The sequence below is a fragment of the Misgurnus anguillicaudatus genome, chromosome 9 (genome assembly GCF_027580225.2).
Source record: "Misgurnus anguillicaudatus chromosome 9, ASM2758022v2, whole genome shotgun sequence".
Lineage (NCBI taxonomy): Eukaryota > Metazoa > Chordata > Actinopteri > Cypriniformes > Cobitidae > Misgurnus > Misgurnus anguillicaudatus.
This window is the reverse complement of record NC_073345.2, coordinates 8,496,261-8,516,963: the sequence shown is the minus strand read 5'-3', so window position 1 is coordinate 8,516,963 and position 20,703 is coordinate 8,496,261. Positions and strand designations below refer to the sequence as shown.

General features: G+C 41.5%; 1 protein-coding gene across 1 annotated transcript; it reads right to left on the bottom strand.

The window, feature by feature from the left end:
* Positions 1-828: 828 nt before the first annotated feature.
* On the bottom strand, positions 829-11,642 carry LOC129423267 (olfactory receptor 6C75-like). The gene is made up of 5 exons (XM_073871687.1): positions 10,693-11,642; positions 9,113-9,297; positions 8,524-8,832; positions 8,151-8,321; positions 829-920 (listed from the first exon to the last, which is right to left on the bottom strand). The coding sequence occupies exons 1-5, from the start codon at positions 11,640-11,642 to the stop codon at positions 829-831; spliced, it is 1,707 nt and encodes a 568-aa protein (XP_073727788.1).
* Positions 11,643-20,703: the final 9,061 nt, after the last annotated feature.

The following is a 20,703-nucleotide window of genomic DNA, read 5'->3' as shown; positions in this document are numbered from 1 at the left end:
CACTACTGCGGTAGAAAAAAAAGTTACATTTTCGTTAGAGAAGTGGAAGAATTTATTGCTGAAACAATGAAGTAAAATTAATTTAAAAGCTGGATGTGAGGACGAAAAACAGGATTTTTTCTGAAGGGGAAATCACAAAAACCCTTGATAAAAGATTACTAGAACCTGTGCAGTATGTGGATGTAAGGACGACAAATTCAGTCCATCGGGAGTTTTTATTGTTTACATCAACGTGACCCTCAGCTGACACATCACTAACGGATTACTCGAAAATTTGAATATGCAGCCAGCACTTCCGTCAGGAAGATTTCGAGTACTGTTTTCAGCCCAGTTTTACCGCGGACTCAGGTGATGTAAAATGGTTAAAACAGTGGTCTCAAACTCCCGGCCCGCGGGCCATTTGCGGCCCGCCCTCCCCCTCTCTACGGCCCGTGGCACCTTTCAACAATATAACATAATCTGGCCCGCAGAAAGATTTTTATTCACTTTGTTTCATATTTATTCAATTTTTTATTTAAACGTTTAAGGGTTCGTTCACATGTCGCGTCTAACAACGCGCGTTAAAATGAGTCAAGGCGTTTCTTACTTTCTAAAGTGCTCGGGAGCAGAAGTTGCGTTCCGTGGCGTAAGTCGCGTCACCCGTTGCTACGCAGCCATGAACCACGCGCTCCGTGATTGCGAGGATAACGGAATGAGTGATCGGACTTTAATTCCTCATCTGAACCTCGCGTCAATCATATCATTTTCACCATCCGATCAGTTAATCTGTTCAGGACTTTGTAGTGTTTGTCCAGAGAAGATTTGTTACTTCCGGGTGAATATCAGCTGTTACTCAGAGAAGAGCTGCGGTGGGGCCACAGCTTCTAATGGAGACACCGCATAATATGAGGCAGAGCCGTAGATGAAATGCAACACATAAACTACAGATAAGAAAAATTGCCATCAAAGTGCCCAGATTAAAAGAGGAAAGAAGAGGAGAATCATACAGAGGATAAAAGTATGTATACTGCTATATATTAATGAAGTATAATATATTATTATGTAGCTTGCTATGCAATTACACCTAGCAGTATTATATATTTTATTCTGTTTAACTTGCTTAACATTGACTACCCATTCAGAAGTTTTAGGATCACTTTCACTTATTCATATTTTTCCACATATAATAGCAAATTCATTAAAACTGTGAAATAACAAAGATGGAACATAATAAAGTCAATACTATGACTGTAAACAATCCAAAATAAATCAAAACACAAACACTTACTGATGGTAATTTTTTATAAAGAGAAGGTTAAGAAATTATTTACTTACATAAAATAATGTATATTTAAAAAAAACACTGCTTTTATTATACATTAAATAATAGAATTTTATCAGTCAATTTACAGAAATATTGTACTTTTTTAACCTTAAAATAGCTCTGCGGCCCTCCGATTAAATGTCAATCTCAGAAATGGCCCCACGCCAATTTGAGTTTGAGACCCCTGGGTTAAAATATCTAAAACATAATTTGGCTTAGTTTTTGCTTGTTTTGTGTAACTACGGTAAACATACTACGTAAAAAGTTATTATCATGTGTTTATTATTATGAACACGAGCAAAGCAAGCTAACGTTAGCTCATCCTGTGCAGCTGTCAATCAATGAATGGTTTCATCTACTGTCAATCATCTCACCTCAAGACCCGCCCCCATTTAGAACGTTCAGAATTATGTAGTCGTGCATTTTTCTTCCGTTACTGTAGCAGTTAAAAGCTTTAATTTTTTATATGCAGTTAGTACAGTTGATGGCAGCACAATCAACTACATATATGTGATGAAATATAGTGTTGGAGCATAATGTTGTTTTAGGGTGGACTTCCGCTTTAAGCATTGTGTGAACATTAAAGGTCACGTTCTTTCTGATCCCATTTTTTTTTAACCCTAGTTAGTGTGTAATGTTGCTATACTAGCATAAATAATACCTGTAAAATGATAAAGCTCAAAGTTCACTGCCAGGCGATATGTTTTATATATATAGTAGGGTTTTAAGTGTTTTATTAATCAAAGTCAATGTCTTTATTCATAAATATGTCATTGTTGGTGTCAAATGACCTCTGCCAATGATCTGACTTTTCTTTGTAAGCTTAGAATTTCTTCTCTTTACTTACATTGAATGGGTAAGAAGGCTTCCATGTCGTTCCGCCATACTGATAAACTATAATAGCAGAGAGGGACAAAAGCACTAGCCTACCAAGGCGTTTCCACGTTGCGTTTTCATTCAGAACACGTGAACTAGCTGCAACGGACAAGGAGATCAGTGATTACATAATGGCTACCATCGTGGCAACACACATTTGGAAAGGTGAGGCACTAGAGAGCACTGTTCCTTTGAATGCAAAATACAATTTCACCACTAGATGGGGTAAATCCTACTTACAGTCTTATTAACAGAATTCACCTTTCAAAGCTTACAGTGAACGGCCGGTTTGGACTACAGCCCTCTACTTCCTGCTTTAATGACATCACTAGAATAGTTTTTTGACTAAACTCCGCCCACAGGAATATGTCAGTCGCCAGCTAAGCTAACGGCAAGCTAAGCTGCTATCGAATCACAACACACTAAACAAGCTACACAATCAGAAGTCATTACGTATTTCTGAAGAAGGGACTTCATAGAACAAGGAAGACATCAGCCTGTTTTTAGGACAGTGAAAACAGTTCTATACAGATAAGTGAAAAACAGATAAGTGTGAAAAATACTGCATTTTTGCACGTGAAACACAAACACGTTATATTGTGCACTGTTAACACAATCAAAGCTTCAAAACCACAGAAAGAATGGGAGCTTTAAAACATGACATTTTCATAACGTTTGAAAATGGTAAAATGTAACGTTCATCTAACGTTCAGACAACCCAGAAACGTTCTTAGAATGTCAAGAAAACTGGACACGTTTTATGTTGGCAGAACATTTTTGGGAACGTTGGGAACTTTCAAGGAACGTTCTTAGAATTTTTTTCTGTTAGCTGGGGACGAGGCAATGTATTTAACAAATAAACATTATATTATTATTAGGTGGGCCTGTTGATGAAAATTAGGTGGGCTGGCTTACTGCGGTAGTACGAGTGTCGTTGAAATCGCTTCTGTAAGAGAAAAAAAGTAATGATAATAATAGGATAAATGCGAACTGAGATCCCTACTGCGGTAGAGATCACGACAAAGCTGTTGTTGTTTCATTCGTGTTCTTATATTTATGTGTCAAGTTTGATGTTACAACAATAGGGTTGTTCCAACGAATGATTTTTTCTATCCTTTGCTTTGTGTTGGTTTTTTGAAGTCGCCCCCTGTCTGTTCAAAGAATAGTGCAACAGGGAGCGCGTCAACTATGAATGCCGTTCTATCATGTTTGCAGGGCCAGTGGCATGCGGTGTTGCCTTAAATGGAAGAACCACGCGGGAGCGTGTAAGCGCATTCTTCTACAGAGCTGTGAAAAACAAACGATACAGAGAAAAAACAAGCAGTTTGATTTTTACTGACGATAAGGTAGGTTTCACTCAATTAACCCTTTTTAAAGCTTTTAAAGATTTTAAAGCTCCGATAATTGTAAGATTTGGTGGAAAAGGGATTAATAAAGACAAAAACGAGGGCAACACAGTTTAGGCCGCCAATGTTGTTTTGGTCGATCGCGCATGCCTAGACGGAATTAACGGAAGCGCATGATGTCGTCGTTGTCAAGCAGCGTTTGCAATTTTCCTAACCCAAGCACGCCATTGTCGTGTAAAAGCTTCCAAACTGCATAAAAATAGAGTGCACAGCCCCTGACATCACTACGGCGGTAGTGAGAGCGGGAACAAATATATTGCTGCTGCAGTGGTATTTAAAAATATTTCCCTGGTTGGTGGGAGCCTGGAGCTCGTTGTGTGGAGACGTGATTCCGGAAACGGGAGGGGACAAATACTGGAAAAAAATGCAGCTGGATGCGAAGGCCCGAAGGCTGCCTTATATACGCCCATGATGATGATGATTTACAGGCCTGAATGTTTAGGGCTCCTCTCGAACCTACGTTTAGAACTACATTAATATATCAGTCATCACAATTCTTGAGGTAACCAAAAAGTAACTTGAGGTACACAAAAATAAGATACAACATGCAACTCAGGCTGGGTAATGATGTACAAAATCTGAGGTACATTAAGCCAACATCAAAACTAACACGAGAGAATGGTGAAGAGAAAATCTTTGACTGCACCCCAGCTTGGTGGCATCACTACCATTACATTCCATATCTTACCAAGGATGTTAAACAATTTGAAAGTAGTTACTCAGTTGCTCAACAACATTTTCAAAACACAATAAATTATGCAGTACAAAATACATTACATTTCAAAGCAGCAGCTACTACTTTAGTACACACCACAGTTCAAGGTAACCTGCCCAACAACTGATCAGGAAAATAATTTGTATTCTATTGTGAAACAAAACTCCCAAGAAGCAACAGCTTATGAATAGGGGTCCATCCCAACACCACCTCATCCACCTGGCAAAGATTATGTGAGCGGCCCAACTTTAGATGCCAGGACAACCATTCTTTAAATTAAGGGTATTTGGGACACAATTACCTCAAATTTACAATAATTGACAGTCACTACACCTTGCATCTCAATTTGAATTGATTCATGTACCAAGAGAACACTGTCATATTGTCTGTTATCACCAGAACATGACGATCTCTGAGAACAGGGAGGAAGTCCCTAGTGTCCGGCCCTTGTTCAGGAACCTGAGATTTCTCCATATTTTCAGATAATGAATGCACCTGCACAGTGCCCTGATTATCCAAAATGGCTTGCCTCTAGGGGAAAACCCTTTGATTTTTATAAGCCACTATACTGGCAGTATGGCATTCAGCCGAAGCCACAGACGTTTCTAGATGTTGAACCACCATCTCATAAGATTGTATTAGCACCAACCAATTGTCTATATATTTTAATATTCAGATGCCCTGAAGCCTCAAGGGGCCAGGGCTACATCCATGCACTTCATAATAGTGTGAGGGGATAGCGCTAGCCCTGCCCCCAAATGTGAACCTGAGATACTTCTGATGTTGTGGAAGGATGGAAATAGGAAAATAGACGCCTTCAAGTCTATTGTGACAAACCAGTCCTCCTCAGAGAACGATTCAGATGCGTGAGATCTAGAATTTTTGGGTACTATGAAATACTGACTTTAAAACTCCACTTGAGTTTCTGAATATGGGACATTTTCAATTGCTTGTTTTTTTAACAGAGATAATATTTCCTTCTCTAACACTAGTTTTGCATTTGAGCTCCTCAATTTTCAGAACAAAATAGCTTCCACCGGCAAAAACTGTGTCCCCTTTGGGACTAAACACATCTTGAACTCTTTTGAGAAGACTGAAGTCCTGAAACCATTAGAATTGGTAATTAGGGCTTCACACAAGCATGAATCAGTGTTAAATTAACACTGCTGGTGTTACATAACACTGCTGAGTGAATATATGAGTCCCTGGAGTGTTAATTCAACACTGAGGATTTAGCTGTGTAGTGACAATCAACAGCCCCAATATCAGGAGAGGGACGCTAAACTCATGTAGGGTTGGTTTCCCAGACAAAGTTTAGTCGACTAAACCATGACCAGGCCTTTAATGATTTTTTAATTCTATATATTTATTCTATTTTTTAGATTGCCGTTTCTAGTTTATATAGGTCATATTAACCAAACATCTCGGGTACAGATGTAACCCTCGTTCCCTGAAGGAGGGAACGGAGACGTCACGTCGTGAACGACGAATTGGGAACTTGCTTAGAGGGACCAATCTGCTTCGATAACTACTAAAACACCAAAGAACTTGGCATTGGGATATTTGCATAATGCTGGCGCCGCCCCGCCAGGTGCGTATATAAGCAGCAGGTGCAAATATGGAAATTAGCTTCTTTTCGCTGAGAAAGCCGGAAGAATGTGACCGGCCGTGACAGCAGGGAGCACCACCTGTGGCGACGGGACGTGACGTCTTCGTTCCCTTCTTCAGGGAACGAGGGTTACATCCATAACCGAGACGTTCCCTTTCAGTCGGTCACTATCACGTCACGGAAAAATACTCACAAAGGAACCCCGCTTAGGGGACACAATGTGGAGCCCAAGCCAAACACGTAGGTTCGCGAGGATACAACTAGCCAATGCTCCGCATCATAAGCTGCCAAGGCAGCAGAGGAAGAACAAACCAAACCATTATGCATTTTTGTCCTGATGGCCTTCCATACTGACACTTATTGTGAAGCACCAGTCGGAGGCTGCAAGCCGACTTGCGAGTCTGTTCTCCGTGCTCCCCCTGATGAGGAAAGAACACGAGAGGAGACAGGCTCGATACGAACACTGTAAAATCTAATGAACGTATTAGGTGTTGCCCAACCAGCAGCTCTGCAGATGTCTGTTAGCGAGGAACCACAAGCGAATTAAATGGACAAGGAATGCCCTGCAGATTATAAGCAAGGGCGATAGTATCAACTATCCAATTGGACATCCTCTGCTTAGTGACAGCTTTCCCTCTCTGCTGAACACCATAACAGACAAAGAGCTGGTCTGAGGTCCTGAGGCTTTGCGTGCGAACCACATAGAGTTGCAGTGCATGTACGGGGCACAACAAAGCCATGGTTGGGTCTGCCTTCTCCAGGGGCAGCGCTTGCAAGCTCACCACCTAATCTCTGAAGGGAGTGGTGGGAACTTTGGGCACGTAGCCTGGTCTGGGTCTGAGTGTTACGCTCGAGACAGCAGGACCAAATAAAGGCACGAATCGTCAATGGAGAATGCATGTAGATCCCCTACCCTCTTAACGGAGGCCAATGCGAGCAGAGTCAGAGCTTTCATTGATAAAAACTTCAGACTCACAGACTGCAGAGGCTCGAATGGAGGTCCCTGCAGGGCTTTTCAGCACCATGGACAGGTCCCAAGGAGGAATAGAGCGTTCATTAAGCGAACCCGGAATGTAAATGGCACGAAGGGACCTCAGATGCTCCTGACTCCAAAGGAGGAGATGACGGGCGAGATGCAACAGGTGACGAGAGCACAAAACCGTCTTGACGGTTGATAATACATCCTTCCCTCGCATCTCTGTAGCGGAGCGTACGAGTCCCAGATATACAGTCCATCGCTCGGGGCAGTTGGGGTGCAATGCACACCCCTGAGACTGCAAGCCCGTCATATGTGGCTGCTCACCCCGTGCTGGGGGCATTGTATGTGCTACAGAATGCCAGGAGACCTGTCTCAGGGGCATATCTTGCCCTCAGAAATGCTGGGTCTATGCTGCCATATGCCCCAGGAGCTCCTGAAATGGTTTCAGAGGGACCACGTTCTTCCTTCGAAATGAACCGAGGCAAGTCAGAATTGACTGGATGCACGCTTCTGTTAAACACGCCGATAAATCGATCGAGTCTACTTCCACACCGAGAAAAGATTCTCTGCACGGGGCAAAGTTTGCTCTTTTCCCAGTTGACCTGAAGACTAAAACGAGCGAGATGCCAAAGCATTAAGTGTGTTCGTGCAGCGTCTGCCGAGAACGAGCTATTATAAGCCGACGTAAATATAAGCAGAACGCGAACACCGCTCTCTCTTGGGGACTTTAATGCCGTCTCTAACACTAGACACGGGGAGAGAGAGCCAGCTCAAATGGTGGTACTTTGTATTGATATGCCCTCCCGACAAATGCAAAGTGAAGAAACGGCCTGTGGCGAGGGGAGATGGACAAATGAAGTACACGTCTACAGGTCTAGGGCTGCAAACCGATCTGAACATTGAAATACGTGCTTTGGCGTTATCATACTGAAGGATCTCATTTGGAGAGCCGGTGCGTAAATCAAATTGGTCATAATCTGCCACGTATTTTGGGTACTGTGAGATAAAGGCTGGAAAAACCCTATCATCATCTCTGTAACAGAAACCGGCTCGATACGTCCTTCACCAGCAGGACATAAACTTTTGCATCCAGTACATGTGCATCAGACGCTTTCACTGTAGTGAAACGAATGCCCTAGAATTTGGGGGTGTGTCGGTAAATTGTATTTCGTAACCGAGGCGGATCGTAAGTAAAACCCAACAAGACTGGCTGGGAACTGAAGCCAAGCATCCAGGGACCATTAACAGCACTACCGAAGTACCCGCGGTGGGGCAGCCGAGCGGGGCAGGTGTGACTGCCGGTGCGTGTGCCTTGCGAGCACAAACATCTACAGTGTGCGTGTGACACTGACCTGAGCCGCTGAGGATGACGATCGTCTGGTCTCCTGAGCGGAGAGCGCAAACTCCGTTGAGGGTGATGGTCGTCTGGTCTCCTGAGCGGAGAGCGCAGACTCTGGAAAACACCCGCTGGCGATAGAGAAGGAGGAGGGTGAGCTGGTGTGTGCCCGCTCACAGCTCTCTTGATCCTCAGGAAACCTGGAGAGGGAAGAGGAATGCACTCTTATGTGTGGTTATGTGGGTACCGGCTGGACAGCCGGTGGAACAACAATGTAACCAAGGATTTTTCCACCCGACCCTCTTCTAAAGAGTGATCCTCTCCAACTCCGGGTCGCCCGTCTCGGGGCCACTTAAAATCCCGATTGTCACGGGAAGCGGCTGAGCGGGCGGGGCGAGCTGCTGACGACCGGTTCCCCTGCGCTGCCGAGATGAGGTCCGAGGAGGGGGAACGAAGGTGGCCACCGCAGGACGCCCTCGGCGAGAGGCAGACTGAGGAGCCGGCGTTGTTGGACCAGGGCAGCTCTCTTCCACCGGGGCAGGACCTAGGAGATCCCCTCAGTTGCGATGTGGAGCTGAATGACTCCCCGGCTCGCTGAAGAGGTCGGTCTGTGAGACAGGAGCATTCAGGAAATTGTTCTTGTCTGTGTCCGTTGTGTCAGCCAGACACAGCCAAAGGTGGCTTTCTTGGACCACTGTGGTGGACATAGCACGACCGAGGGTAGCGGTCTCCCTCGTGCAGATCTCTAAAGCCTTAGCTTGGACCTGCAAAGGAGCCATGGCAGTGAGGGAGGTGAGGAGTGAAGGCTGAATGGCTGTAGACCGGGTCGAAGTCCGCCTCGGAGGGAAAAAGGGGGGCACCCCTCTGATGCTGCTGAAGTGGCGGGACCAGAAGGAGGTCCAATGGATTCGGCAGAAATCATAGAACACAACTCTGCGGTCTCCACCGGAGGCTCAACTGGCTGTGGATGAGAAGGCTGGGAGGTGGAGGATGCATTCCCCGACCTACTCAGCATAGTGATGCGAAGAGCGTCCTGCGAGTGCTTGGCAGCTGCACCATGGCGGCGTTCAGCACTGCAAAGGCGCGAACATTGTTCCCGTAGAAACGACAGTCATCTCCACAATCCAAGAGGGTTATGCTCTCACAGAGAGAACAAAAACTCTCCACGAACGCAGCCTCGGAGTGCTCGATGCCCAAGCACGAAGACAGCGCTTGTGACCATCTCTGGAGCCCTTATACTTCTCGCATCCAAGATCGCACGGATGAAAAACTATTCTGAAAAGGACGCTGATCTACGAATATACGAGAAAGTGGCTGTCTTTAAAAAGACACAGAGCTCTCACGTATCACTCTTTTAGGGAAATCACTCTTTAGGTGCTCAGCTGATGATGCGCACAGGGAGAGGCAACGCACACACTAAACTCAAAACAAAAAATATGCAGAGCAGTAGAATACTGCAAGCGTCCACTGTGTTAGTACTGCTTGTCAACCAACTTCAGCAACCGTTCCCAGAAGAGCAAGTAGCTTCTCAGTAGCAGATAATTCCGGCTTTCGAAGCGAAAAGCTAATTTCCATGAAAAAAAGGGGAATCCAAGGCACTCTTCATATATCAAAAGATAAAAAGCCTTTATTTAAATATGGCTATAACATTAAAAACATATAACAGGGCAGTAACCCACGCGTAGCGGCACAGATACCCTGAAGAAGGCTATCTGTGCCGCTACGCATGGGTTACTGCCCTGTTTTCCATGTGTAAAACGTATAAGAATATAAATAACATATATAATAATAAAAAGCCATTTTTTTACTTTCATATCTGTTTTAATGTAGCTTTTCCACTGACTTGTTCTGCATCATATTCTTGATGTATATATTTACTTATGCATTCTCAATAATATTCAATGGGCTCTTTAAATAAAAAACACATCAGAATATATTTTTATATATGTTCAAATTTAATTAAATACGTCATCATGTTGAAACATTGTGAGTCATTTTTCTAATGAAAGAAACAATTTCCACATTGAGAATGAATTAATCTAAAAACTAAAACTGCATTATGTAGTGAAAAGCAGCAGATTTCTAATCAAGCACACAGTTTAGCCACACAAAAACCATAAATGCATGAATTGTTGTCCTGGTTTACATTTTTTTGACAAAACTGTCATAATGTGAACTAACAATAAGAGCAACATATTTTTACAGCACATATGTGTTTTAGTTATTAATAATTAAAATGTTCATTCATGTTTGTGCATTAACTATAACTATAACTATAAACATATAACAAGTCATTTTAAATAAGTATTAGTAAATGTTGAAATGAACCTGTACATTTATACATTTTAGTTTTTTATATATTGTTTGTATATTAATGTTGCTTCATATTAACTAACATAGTTAATGTCAACATATAGGATCTTATTATGAAGTGTCACTGAAATGTTTAACATTGATGTTTCTTTCACTTTGAAATGGAGGGCATTGTATTCCTGGTTTCTTTTGAAGCAGTTGTGAATTTCCCAAATGCTCTCTTTATTGCATCTTGCAGCTCTTTGTTCCTCAGGCTGTAAATGATGGGATTCAGTAGAGGTGTCAGCATGCTGTAAAGTACAGCGATGATTATACGAACATCTGGGTCAAATTTGGCTACTCGATAGGAGACGTACACAAAGACAGCTGATACGTAGGAAATGCACACCACTATTAGATGGGACACGCATGTGCCAAAAGCTTTAAGCTGATCTACGCTGCTCATTTTCCTGACGGCTTTGCCTATACAGATATATGAAGTTAAGATAAGAAGAAAAGTACTGATGATGGCAAAGAGAGCATATGTTAGAGACACAACGCCATTTCTAGTGGTGTCAGTACAGGCTAGGACTACTACCGATGAGTGATCACAAAACAAGTGTTTAACTACATTCGGCCCGCAGTATGGCAACAGAGTAGCCCAGATACATGCAGGCAGAACAATAAAAGGTCCAAAACACCACGAAGCAAATATCAACAAAACACACACCCGTCTGGTCATGATAGTGGTGTAACGCAGGGGGTTGCAAATGGCTACATAGCGATCAAAAGCCATCACGGTCAACAAACCACGTCCTGTCACACTGATTGAAAGAAAAAAGTACATTTGAAGAAAGCATCCTGTTTTAGAGATGGTTCTGACTCCAGTCAGCAACATAATGAGCATGTTGGGCATTGTTACAGATGTGTAAACCATATCACTGAAGGACAAATTATGAAGGAAAAAGTACATTGGGGTGTTGAGTTTGGGGTCAGTTCTAACAAGATATATGATCATGCTGTTTCCACTCAGTATAGAGATGTAAGCAGTAAAGACAAAGGGAAGGATGAATTTTTCCTTCAGTCCATCGAGGATGAAGAACTCCACAGGCCCACTAGTGTTCATACTGGTGGTATAAAAGTGAGCAGAAAATAAATGTGAGAAAACTGAGCATAATGCATTTTTATGTAACTGAGTAACATCTTTATAATAAACTGCTCACTCAATAAATATAAAATGTATTTTAACAAAAAATTAAACAGACCTAAATATGATATTTCCTTTACTAATAGATACTATTAGTCTTGACTTGTAAGTTCAGGTTCTTCACTGTATAAACAACCATTTATATATTTGATATGTAGGTAACACAATGAACAAACTATTTGTCAGCATGAGCATGAACTAATAATACTTTTATAGCTTTTATTAATCTAAGTGCTTTATTTTCAGGTGAAAAATAATTATATTAAAAATATACTTTAAAAAAGTGTACTAAGTATATTTTCTACATTTTGTACTATTTCATCAAATCCAAGTATAGTTAAGTGTATTCAATTATGTATTAACTTCAACTTAACATCTATTTCACTACACTTCAAGTGTAAATAGTATACTAAAATGGAATAACTTTTTTAAACTTCAAGTGCACTAAAATACACTACTGAAAATCAAGATTCATGAGCAATTAAGCACCCTTACAGTACAATTGCATTGTATCGCCATTCTAATGGAAGTACACTTAAAAATGCATTGCAGCACAAATTATAGTTGTGTTTAAGTACGTTTTGTGTATACACTAAAAGTATACTTTAAAAAAGTACATATTAAATACTCTTTAAATAAAGCACAACAAGTAGAAGCATACTTCTACTTCATATTTCTAATACACTGAAGTAGACTACTTTTTTACCTGGGAGTACATACTTAAAATCAAAAGTTGTATAAATTTGCATTAGCATTAAAAAAAATTGTTAATACATAATAGCTAATGCATTATTTAACGAGAACAAATGAACCCTTATTAAAATTGTTACCTTAACAACAGGAAAGAGAGAAATTTCACTTACTTTACGAACTCAGATACTAAACAACACAATTTAAATTATTATTATTATTATTTATATCACAATGAAGAGTATGCAGAAAAAGTTTCTTGCACTAGGTCACTGTTGCTATATTGATTTAATCCTGTGTGACTAACAAAGAACAGAGAAGAGCCTTTAAATGCTCTCTGTTTCGATGAGGATATGTTTTTTTATTCTCATCGTCTTTACAACTTTGATGATGTTATGAATTTCATATCCTTGACAACATCTCTCATGGCACATCATTATAACTTACATTTGACCCTCTTGAGTTTTGTTCAAGTAAACAGAATGTTTATGACTGATTGGGTTCCAACTGTTTTATTTAGATTTGTAAATATGGTCAGTTTTTATATTTTTACTGTATATTTAGTTATGTATAAAAAAGAAGAGTCAAACTTTTAAAGAGAAACAAAAAACAGGAGGAAAGTATTTAAACACTTTACTTTGAAAAAACTGGAGTAGAAGATCAAAAACAACTATGACTGTGGAACAGGTGTGTGCAGTTACAGTTTTTTTTATTCGCTTTGGTACTATTTTCACAAGTAAGGTGCACATTTTTTCAAAACTCTTAGTACAAAAATCCAAACTGATCACACTTGTAACGCAGCTAGTCATTCTTTCAAAACCTGATTTAATGCTTTCAGTGAGTTGCACATGTTTTCAGTCCACATAATCATTGTTTCAAATACAATATTATTGTAATATGTAATGAGAACATTTGGTTTAATCACCGAAACACAACGGTATGATCTTCTTTCAGTTTAGTACTTTTAACAATCAGTTCATCCAACAGCAAACAATGCTAGATACATGTTTCAAATCAGCCTTAAAAGTGCTGAAATTAATATGCTACAGTACTATAAAAGACAGAGTACACTATTTTACAAATTAGACAATACACTTACACTACCCAACATTTACATAATCTATAATTACCAAAATATCCATTATGTGTAATCAAGTGAAGGATCAATGAAGACATCCTCTACAATCATTTGAGCAAATGAATTTTTATTTTTCAGATATAATTGTAACATAGGTATACTTTTTATAACAATATAGTGTAACGAGAACAAAACATAACAATTAGTGCACACATTTCATTAATTTGGATCAAGCCTGTCTTGAGCGTTTGGCCATAGATTCTCATCCACATCACAAAGAATGTCATCATTGTTCAAGCACCTTGGAAAAAACCTTTTGCTGTGACGAATCCATGCTTGACATTGGTCTACAGTGATGTCATCACATGCATCATCCATGGCCTGAAGGAGGGTGGCACGCTCAAGGGGTTGGCGATCATAGACCCTCCACCTCCATGCTGCATGCTGAAAAAAATTCCTCAATAGGGTTGAGGAAGGGAGAGTATGGAGGCAGGTCGAGGGTCATGAATCAAGGATGGGCATGAAACCATGCTTGAACTACCTCTGCGCGGTGAAAGCATACAATTACATAGGTGACCCCTTCACCTTGTCAGGCCGGCTCAATTTCATTGAGAAACTCAAGTAATGGCCTACGTCCTACACCACCATCTTCAAAGATAGCTGCGCACACATAGAGATGTTTCCTCCACGTTGTCCAGGCACTTGGACAGTGGCTCGTTGGCCAATGATGTTCCGTCCACGGCGACGAGTTTTGGCAAGGTTAAAGCCCGCTTCATCAACAAAAATGTACTTGTGATGGTTCACATCCGCATCAAGCACCATAACCCTCTAAAAATATACATTTTGGTTAGTTATTTTTAGAGTGTTGTTTCAATATACATATGATGCAAGTGATGCTTCAAATACAGTAGTAACAGTAAAACAATATACAGCCCTTAGTTGTTTCACCCGGTCATTGTTTCTCTCAAAAGGCACCAGGTAAATGTGTTTCATTCAAACCTGGTGCCTCTTTCAAAGGCGGGCTACTGTTGGTAAGCTAATGGATGCCACATTGGCAAAGGTGTCATTGTTCTCCTTAACTGCCTGCTTTATTTCTGACAGCCGTATATCATTCCTGGCCCTCGCCATTTCCACCACTGCCAACTCTTGCTGGTCGGTCAGCACACGGCCATGTCCACCACTATGGGGTTTTCTGTTAATTCTAAGAATAGAACAGAGAATACTATCAATAGATCATAATGTACAAATACTGTAATATGTGTTATGAATTTACATGCATTACAATTTACTGTGAATGTAGTATACATCCTCCACACTTACCGTTTTTCTTGGCGAAAGGTTCGGATGATAGAATTGACAGTTGATCTTTTCAGATTTGGATCAACTAATCTGGCAGCTTCTGCCATAGTAAGGCCTCGGTTCACCACATGATCAACGAGGAACCTGAGAGAGAGAGAGTGAGCAGTGAGCATCGTGCATCAGAGCTCCGTCGAGTTTATCATCCAAATCCTATTTTCTGACTACCTTGTTCCTTTTTATATAATATAACATATTCGTTTTTCTCAAGAATACTTTACCGTGTCGACTATTGAGCAGTACTACCACGTGAAACGATTTATCACTGCTAAACACCCAGTGTTAGCATATAGCCCGCTAGCATCAACAAACAGGTGCCGGTTTTAGTTACCATTTTGCCGATCTAATGGCGGACTCATCCACTGTATGCTATTCAGACCTGTCCTCACCTGAGCGGGAAGCTGTGGAGCAGTTGATACCCGGTTATCGCAGATCCTACGCGACGTACAGTGCCCAGTTCACCCAGGCTCCAGACATCCACAAGCGACCGAGAAGTGCAAAAAGCGAACACCCTACGCGGTGCAGCTTCACGGACCGCGCTCGAGGGAACGGAGACGCCATCTCCCAGAATGAAAGCGATCGGGAAGCCGTGGAGGAGCCGCTGCCCGGCCATCGCAGATTCAGCATGCCTCACATCACACTGGCTACAGACGTCCGCATGCGATCGGGGCGTGCTGCGAGTGAGCTTCCCTCGCGATGTAGCTTCACGGACCACGTCCAGGCGACCGAAGACGCCATCACCCAACATGAAAGCGGTAAGACTCCGCTTGTTATTGTAACCTGCATTACTTGCCACATGTACAGTTTAGCTTCTTCCATCAGCACAGAGGGGTTTACTTGTGCTTTGAAGTGTATTGAAGTAGTAAGGCTGACGGAGAAGATTGCAGAACTAGAAGCGCGCATCCAAACGCTAGTTGATGACAGCAATACCGCTAATGCTACAAACGCTAATACCACTAATGCTACAAACCCTAATACCGCTAATGCTACAAACGCTAATACCGCTAATGTTACAAACGTTAATACCGCTAATGCTACAAACGCTAATACCGCTAATGCTACAAACATTGTTTCGGGTGCGCCTAGTGTTAAACGTAATACACATAGCTCCATCATCTGAGTCAAGGGGGCCGACTAACTGGGTGACTGTCAGGCGGCAAAGTCGTTTCCGGTGCCCACCCAAGACCCCCCTGGTAATTTCAAACAGGTTCGATATTCTAAGCAATACACCGACTGAGACGTCTGTTAAAAGTGCCTTGGTCATTGGAGATTCGATACTTAGGAACGCGAACATTGAGGCACCAGCCACCATAGTCGATTGTATACCGGGAGCCAGGTCTTCAGACATTAGATCAAAACTTAAAGTGCTGGCTAATGCTAAGCGTAAGTTTTCTAAAATTGTTATTCACGCCGGCACTAATGACACCAGACTCCGCCAGTCGGAGATCACCAAAGATAATATTAAAGAGATATGTGAAATCGCTAAAACAATGTCAGACAATGTAATATGCTCTGGTCCCCTCCCCGCCTACCGGGGGGATGAAACTTACAGTAGATTATTGTCTCTTCACGACTGGATGTCAAAATGGTGCCCTCAGCATAACGTAGGGTTTATAGACAATTGGAAGCATTTTCGGGGGAGACCTGACCTGCTAAAGAGAGATGGCCTCCATCCATCTCAGGAAGGAAGTGCGATTCTCTCTATAAATCTGACCAATAGTCTTACTTCGAATACAGTCTGACTATCCAGGGTACAAGTCAGGCAACAGACGGATCGGCTTAACCGTCCATCTGTTAGCTGCCGTGATATGTCAAGATCACTTATATCCCAGCACTTCGAGTCAATCTTACCAGAATATCAACACATTTCAACTGTATCTGTTCCCCGAACAAATAAATACAGAGCACCGCTTGCCACATCTGGTACAAATCTGATTAATATAAAATTACAAAACAATACATTAACAGATGAACCTCGAATGTTAAAATTCGGCCTTCTGAACATTAGATCGCTTACCAATAAAGAACCTATTGTCAATGAAAAAGTTACAGACCAAAACTTAGATGCACTCTGTTTAACAGAAACCTGGCTTAAAGCAGACGACTACATTAGTTTAAACGAATCCACCCCACAAGACTATTATTATAAACACGAACCTCGATTAAAGGGGAGAGGGGGTGGTGTAGCTACAATATACAACAAAATTTTTAAAGTAAACCAAAAATCTGAAGTAAAATTTAAATCATTCAAACTAATGTTGTTAAATATGGAAATAACCGATCGTAACCACAAACAGCTCTCTTTTGCCTTAGCTACATTCTATAGACCTCCGGGCCACCATGCAGATTTCCTTAAAGAAATAGCAGATTTCCTGTCTGAGCTTGTAGTCACTGTAGATAAAGCTCTTATTGTTGGTGATTTTAATATTCATGTGGATAACCCAAAAGATGCACTAGGACGTGCATTTATGGATGTTCTAAATTCTCTCAATATTAGACAAAACGTGACAGGGCCAACGCATACTCGTAAGCACACATTAGACTTAATTCTGTCACTCGGGCTCAATATTAATGACATCAAAATATCACCTCAGAGTGATGCAGTTTCTGACCATTACCTTGTGTCATACACTGTACTTCTAGATAGGATCACTGAATCCACAACATGCTACAGATTAGCCAGAATAATAATTTCCACCACTAAAGATAGATTTATTATCACTCTTCCAGACCTGTCCCAAATTATACATGTAGCAGATAACTGTGACGATCTAGATATTGTAATAGAAAACCTAAACAATGTCTGTTCTAACACATTGGATGCCGTTGCTCCCATTCGAAAAAAGAGAATCAAAGAAAAACCGCCAGCTCCATGGTATGATCATCATCACATATCTTTAACTCATCGCTAGAAATAGGATACGTTCCAACAGCTTTCAAACTAGCAGTTATTAAACCGCTGATTAAAAAACCGCAGCTTGACCAGGGAGAGCTTAATAACTTTAGACCAATCTCAAATCTCCCTTTTCTTTCGAAAATATTAGAAAAGGTAGTGGCAAGCTAGTTACGCACATTCTTGACAAATAATAGTACATATGAAAAGTTTCAATCAGGATTCAGGCCCCACCATAGCACAGAGACAGCGTTGCTTAGAGTTACAAATGACCTCCTATTAACATCCGATCGTGGTGAAATCTCAATTCTTATATAATTAGACCTTAGTGCAGCCTTTGACACAATAGATCATACAATCTTACTCAATAGACTAGAAAACTATGTTGGTATCAGTGGTCAGGCGCTAGCCTGGTTTAGGTCGTATCTAACCAATCGCTATCACTTTGTTTATGTAAACGAGGAAGAGTCATATCACTCCCTGGTTAAATACGGTGTACCGCAGGGTTCGGTTTTAGGTCCTATCCTGTTCTCGTTATACATGTTACCTCTAGGAGACATTATCAGGAAACATAACATAAGTTTTCACTGCTATGCGGATGATACCCAGCTTTACATCTCCTCACATCCCAGCGAAACACACACGTTTTCTAAGCTAACAGACTGCCTTAGCGATGTTAGTGACTGGATGGCACATAACTTTCTTAAGCTGAACTCCAATAAGACAGAGATACTTATTATTATTATCGCTACAAACATAATATGTTAGATTACAAGTTGCACATAGATGGCTGCACTGTGGTGCCATCTTCCACGGTTAGGAACTTAGGTGTGATGTTCGACAGCAACTTATCCTTCGATAGTCATATCGCCAACGTCTGCCGCACAGCATTCTTCCATCTTAGAAATATCTCGAAAATACGCCATATATTGTCTACATCTGACGCAGAGAAGCTTATCCATGCTTTTATGACCTCTAGAATAGACTATTGTAACTCGCTACTCGGGGGATGCCATGCAAATCAAGTAAACAAGCTTCAGCTAGTTCAAAACGCTTCCGCAAGGGTACTTACTCGATCTAAAAAGTATGACCACATAAGCCCAATTCTGGCATCTTTACACTGGCTACCAGTTAAATATCGCATACAATTTAAAATATCACTAATCACCTACAAAGCTTTAAATGGCCTAGCACCCTCATATCTTAGAGAATTACTATCAGAATACAATCCATCACGCACACTACGGTCGCAAAATTCTGGTCTCTTGATTATCCCTAGACTATCAAAAGTGTCTAAAAGTGGAAGGTCATTTTCCTACTTAGCCCCTAAGCTCTGGAATGATTTACCAACCGATGTCCGAGAATCAGACACAGTCGATCATTTTAAATCTAGACTTAAAACTTTTCTCTTCAACAAAGCATTCGCATAATTTGTCTAGTAAAAGTACTTAACTCGAAATAGTTATCTGTACGGAACAAAGCACTCGCGGTCATAACACAGACCAACCAAATAAATAAATAAAAACCTTATCTTAACCTATAGTCGGATTGCGATTTTGGGACTTTCGTGTTATTGTGAATAGTATGCCATACAAACCCGTTTGCCACTGAACCTGCATTAACGACGACAGTGGGGCTTCCAGCCTTAGTCAAACGGGTTGGCACGTATGGTTGGGTTGTGATTTTGGCGCTTTCTTTGTATTGCAAATAGTATGCCATACAGACCCGTTTGCCACTGAACCTGCATTAACGACGACAGTGGGGCTTTTGGCCTTAGTCAAACGGGTTGGCACGTATGGTTGGGTTGTGATTTTGACGCTTTCTTTCTATTGCGAATAGTATGCCATACAGACCCGTTTGCCACTGAACCTGCATTAACGACGACAGTGGGGCTTCCGGCCTTAGTCAAACGGGTTGGCACGTATGGTCGGGTTGCGATTTCCGCGCGTTCTTGTGTATTGTGAATAGTATGCCATACAGACCCGTTTGCCACTGAACCTGCATTAATGACGACAGTGGGGCCTCCAGCCTTAGTCAACAGGTTGACACGTATGGTCAGGTTGCGATGTTGGCGTTTTCTCGTGATCTTGTAAATAGTATGCAATATAGACCCGTTTGCCACTGAACCTGCATTAACGACGACAGTGGGGTTACAGGCCTTAGTCAAACGGGTCGACAGGTTTCATTTTCTCTTAAAAATCGGAAGGTGACCCTTAGTTACCATATATACCGTCGCAGTGGGCCCCCAATTTGCAAAATCCTCAACTGTGGATAAAACAATTATGCCTCAATAGTTAGTCTGTCTGAAACTAAGCTGATTAAACCACATCACTGTGTGACACTTGCATTACACGTGAACGGCCCCTACGCTAATATGATTTTGTTTTTCTCTCCCTGTCTCGTCCCTGGGTCCCATTGACCCTGAGGACAATGGGACAAACAGACCCAGTTCCGGTAGATGTGAAAGTCGGCACACCTCTGATCTACTGGTCGTCCTTCAATGTGATGCCCAGCTGATGCCTGACCAACGACCACCGGCAGGACCCGCTTAATATCCGCTTAATCTCTGCTTAATCTCCGCTTAATCTCTGCTTAAGATCCTTATCCGTTTATATGTGTGTATATACATGTATATATACAGGGTTTTTCCCTCCTAGGACTTTTATTTTTATTTCCTCGGCTAAACAACCCGGGGTTTTTGTTTTTTTTCTCCTAGGGGGTTTTTTACCCCGGGGAGGTAGCCTGCTTTGGCTTAACTTAGCTTCTTCTTCTAGACGTTACATTAGTAATATGCTCGCTCATAATGTTGCGTCATAGCCGCAGCAAATTTGACTGCTTATGCTATTGTGTATTATGTTATGCTTTCTGTCGTTTTTCTGTGCTTTTACTGCTTCTATTAATGTAAAGCTGCTTTGAAACAATTGAGTATTGTGAAAAGCGCTATATAAATAAAATTGAATTGA

Excerpts from the sequence above, each read along its gene's own strand:
- LOC129423267 (XM_073871687.1), bottom strand. The coding sequence starts at position 11,642 with ATGAACACTAGTGGGCCTGTGGAGTTCTTCATCCTCGATGGACTGAAG. Across the intron at positions 9,298-10,692 it reads ACAATGCCCTCCATTTCAAA|TGCTGAACGCCGCCATGGTG; the intron begins GTGAAAGAAACA and ends GCGCCTTTGCAG. Across the intron at positions 8,833-9,112 it reads ATCCATTGGACCTCCTTCTG|ACCGACCTCTTCAGCGAGCC; the intron begins GTCCCGCCACTT and ends CCTGTCTCACAG.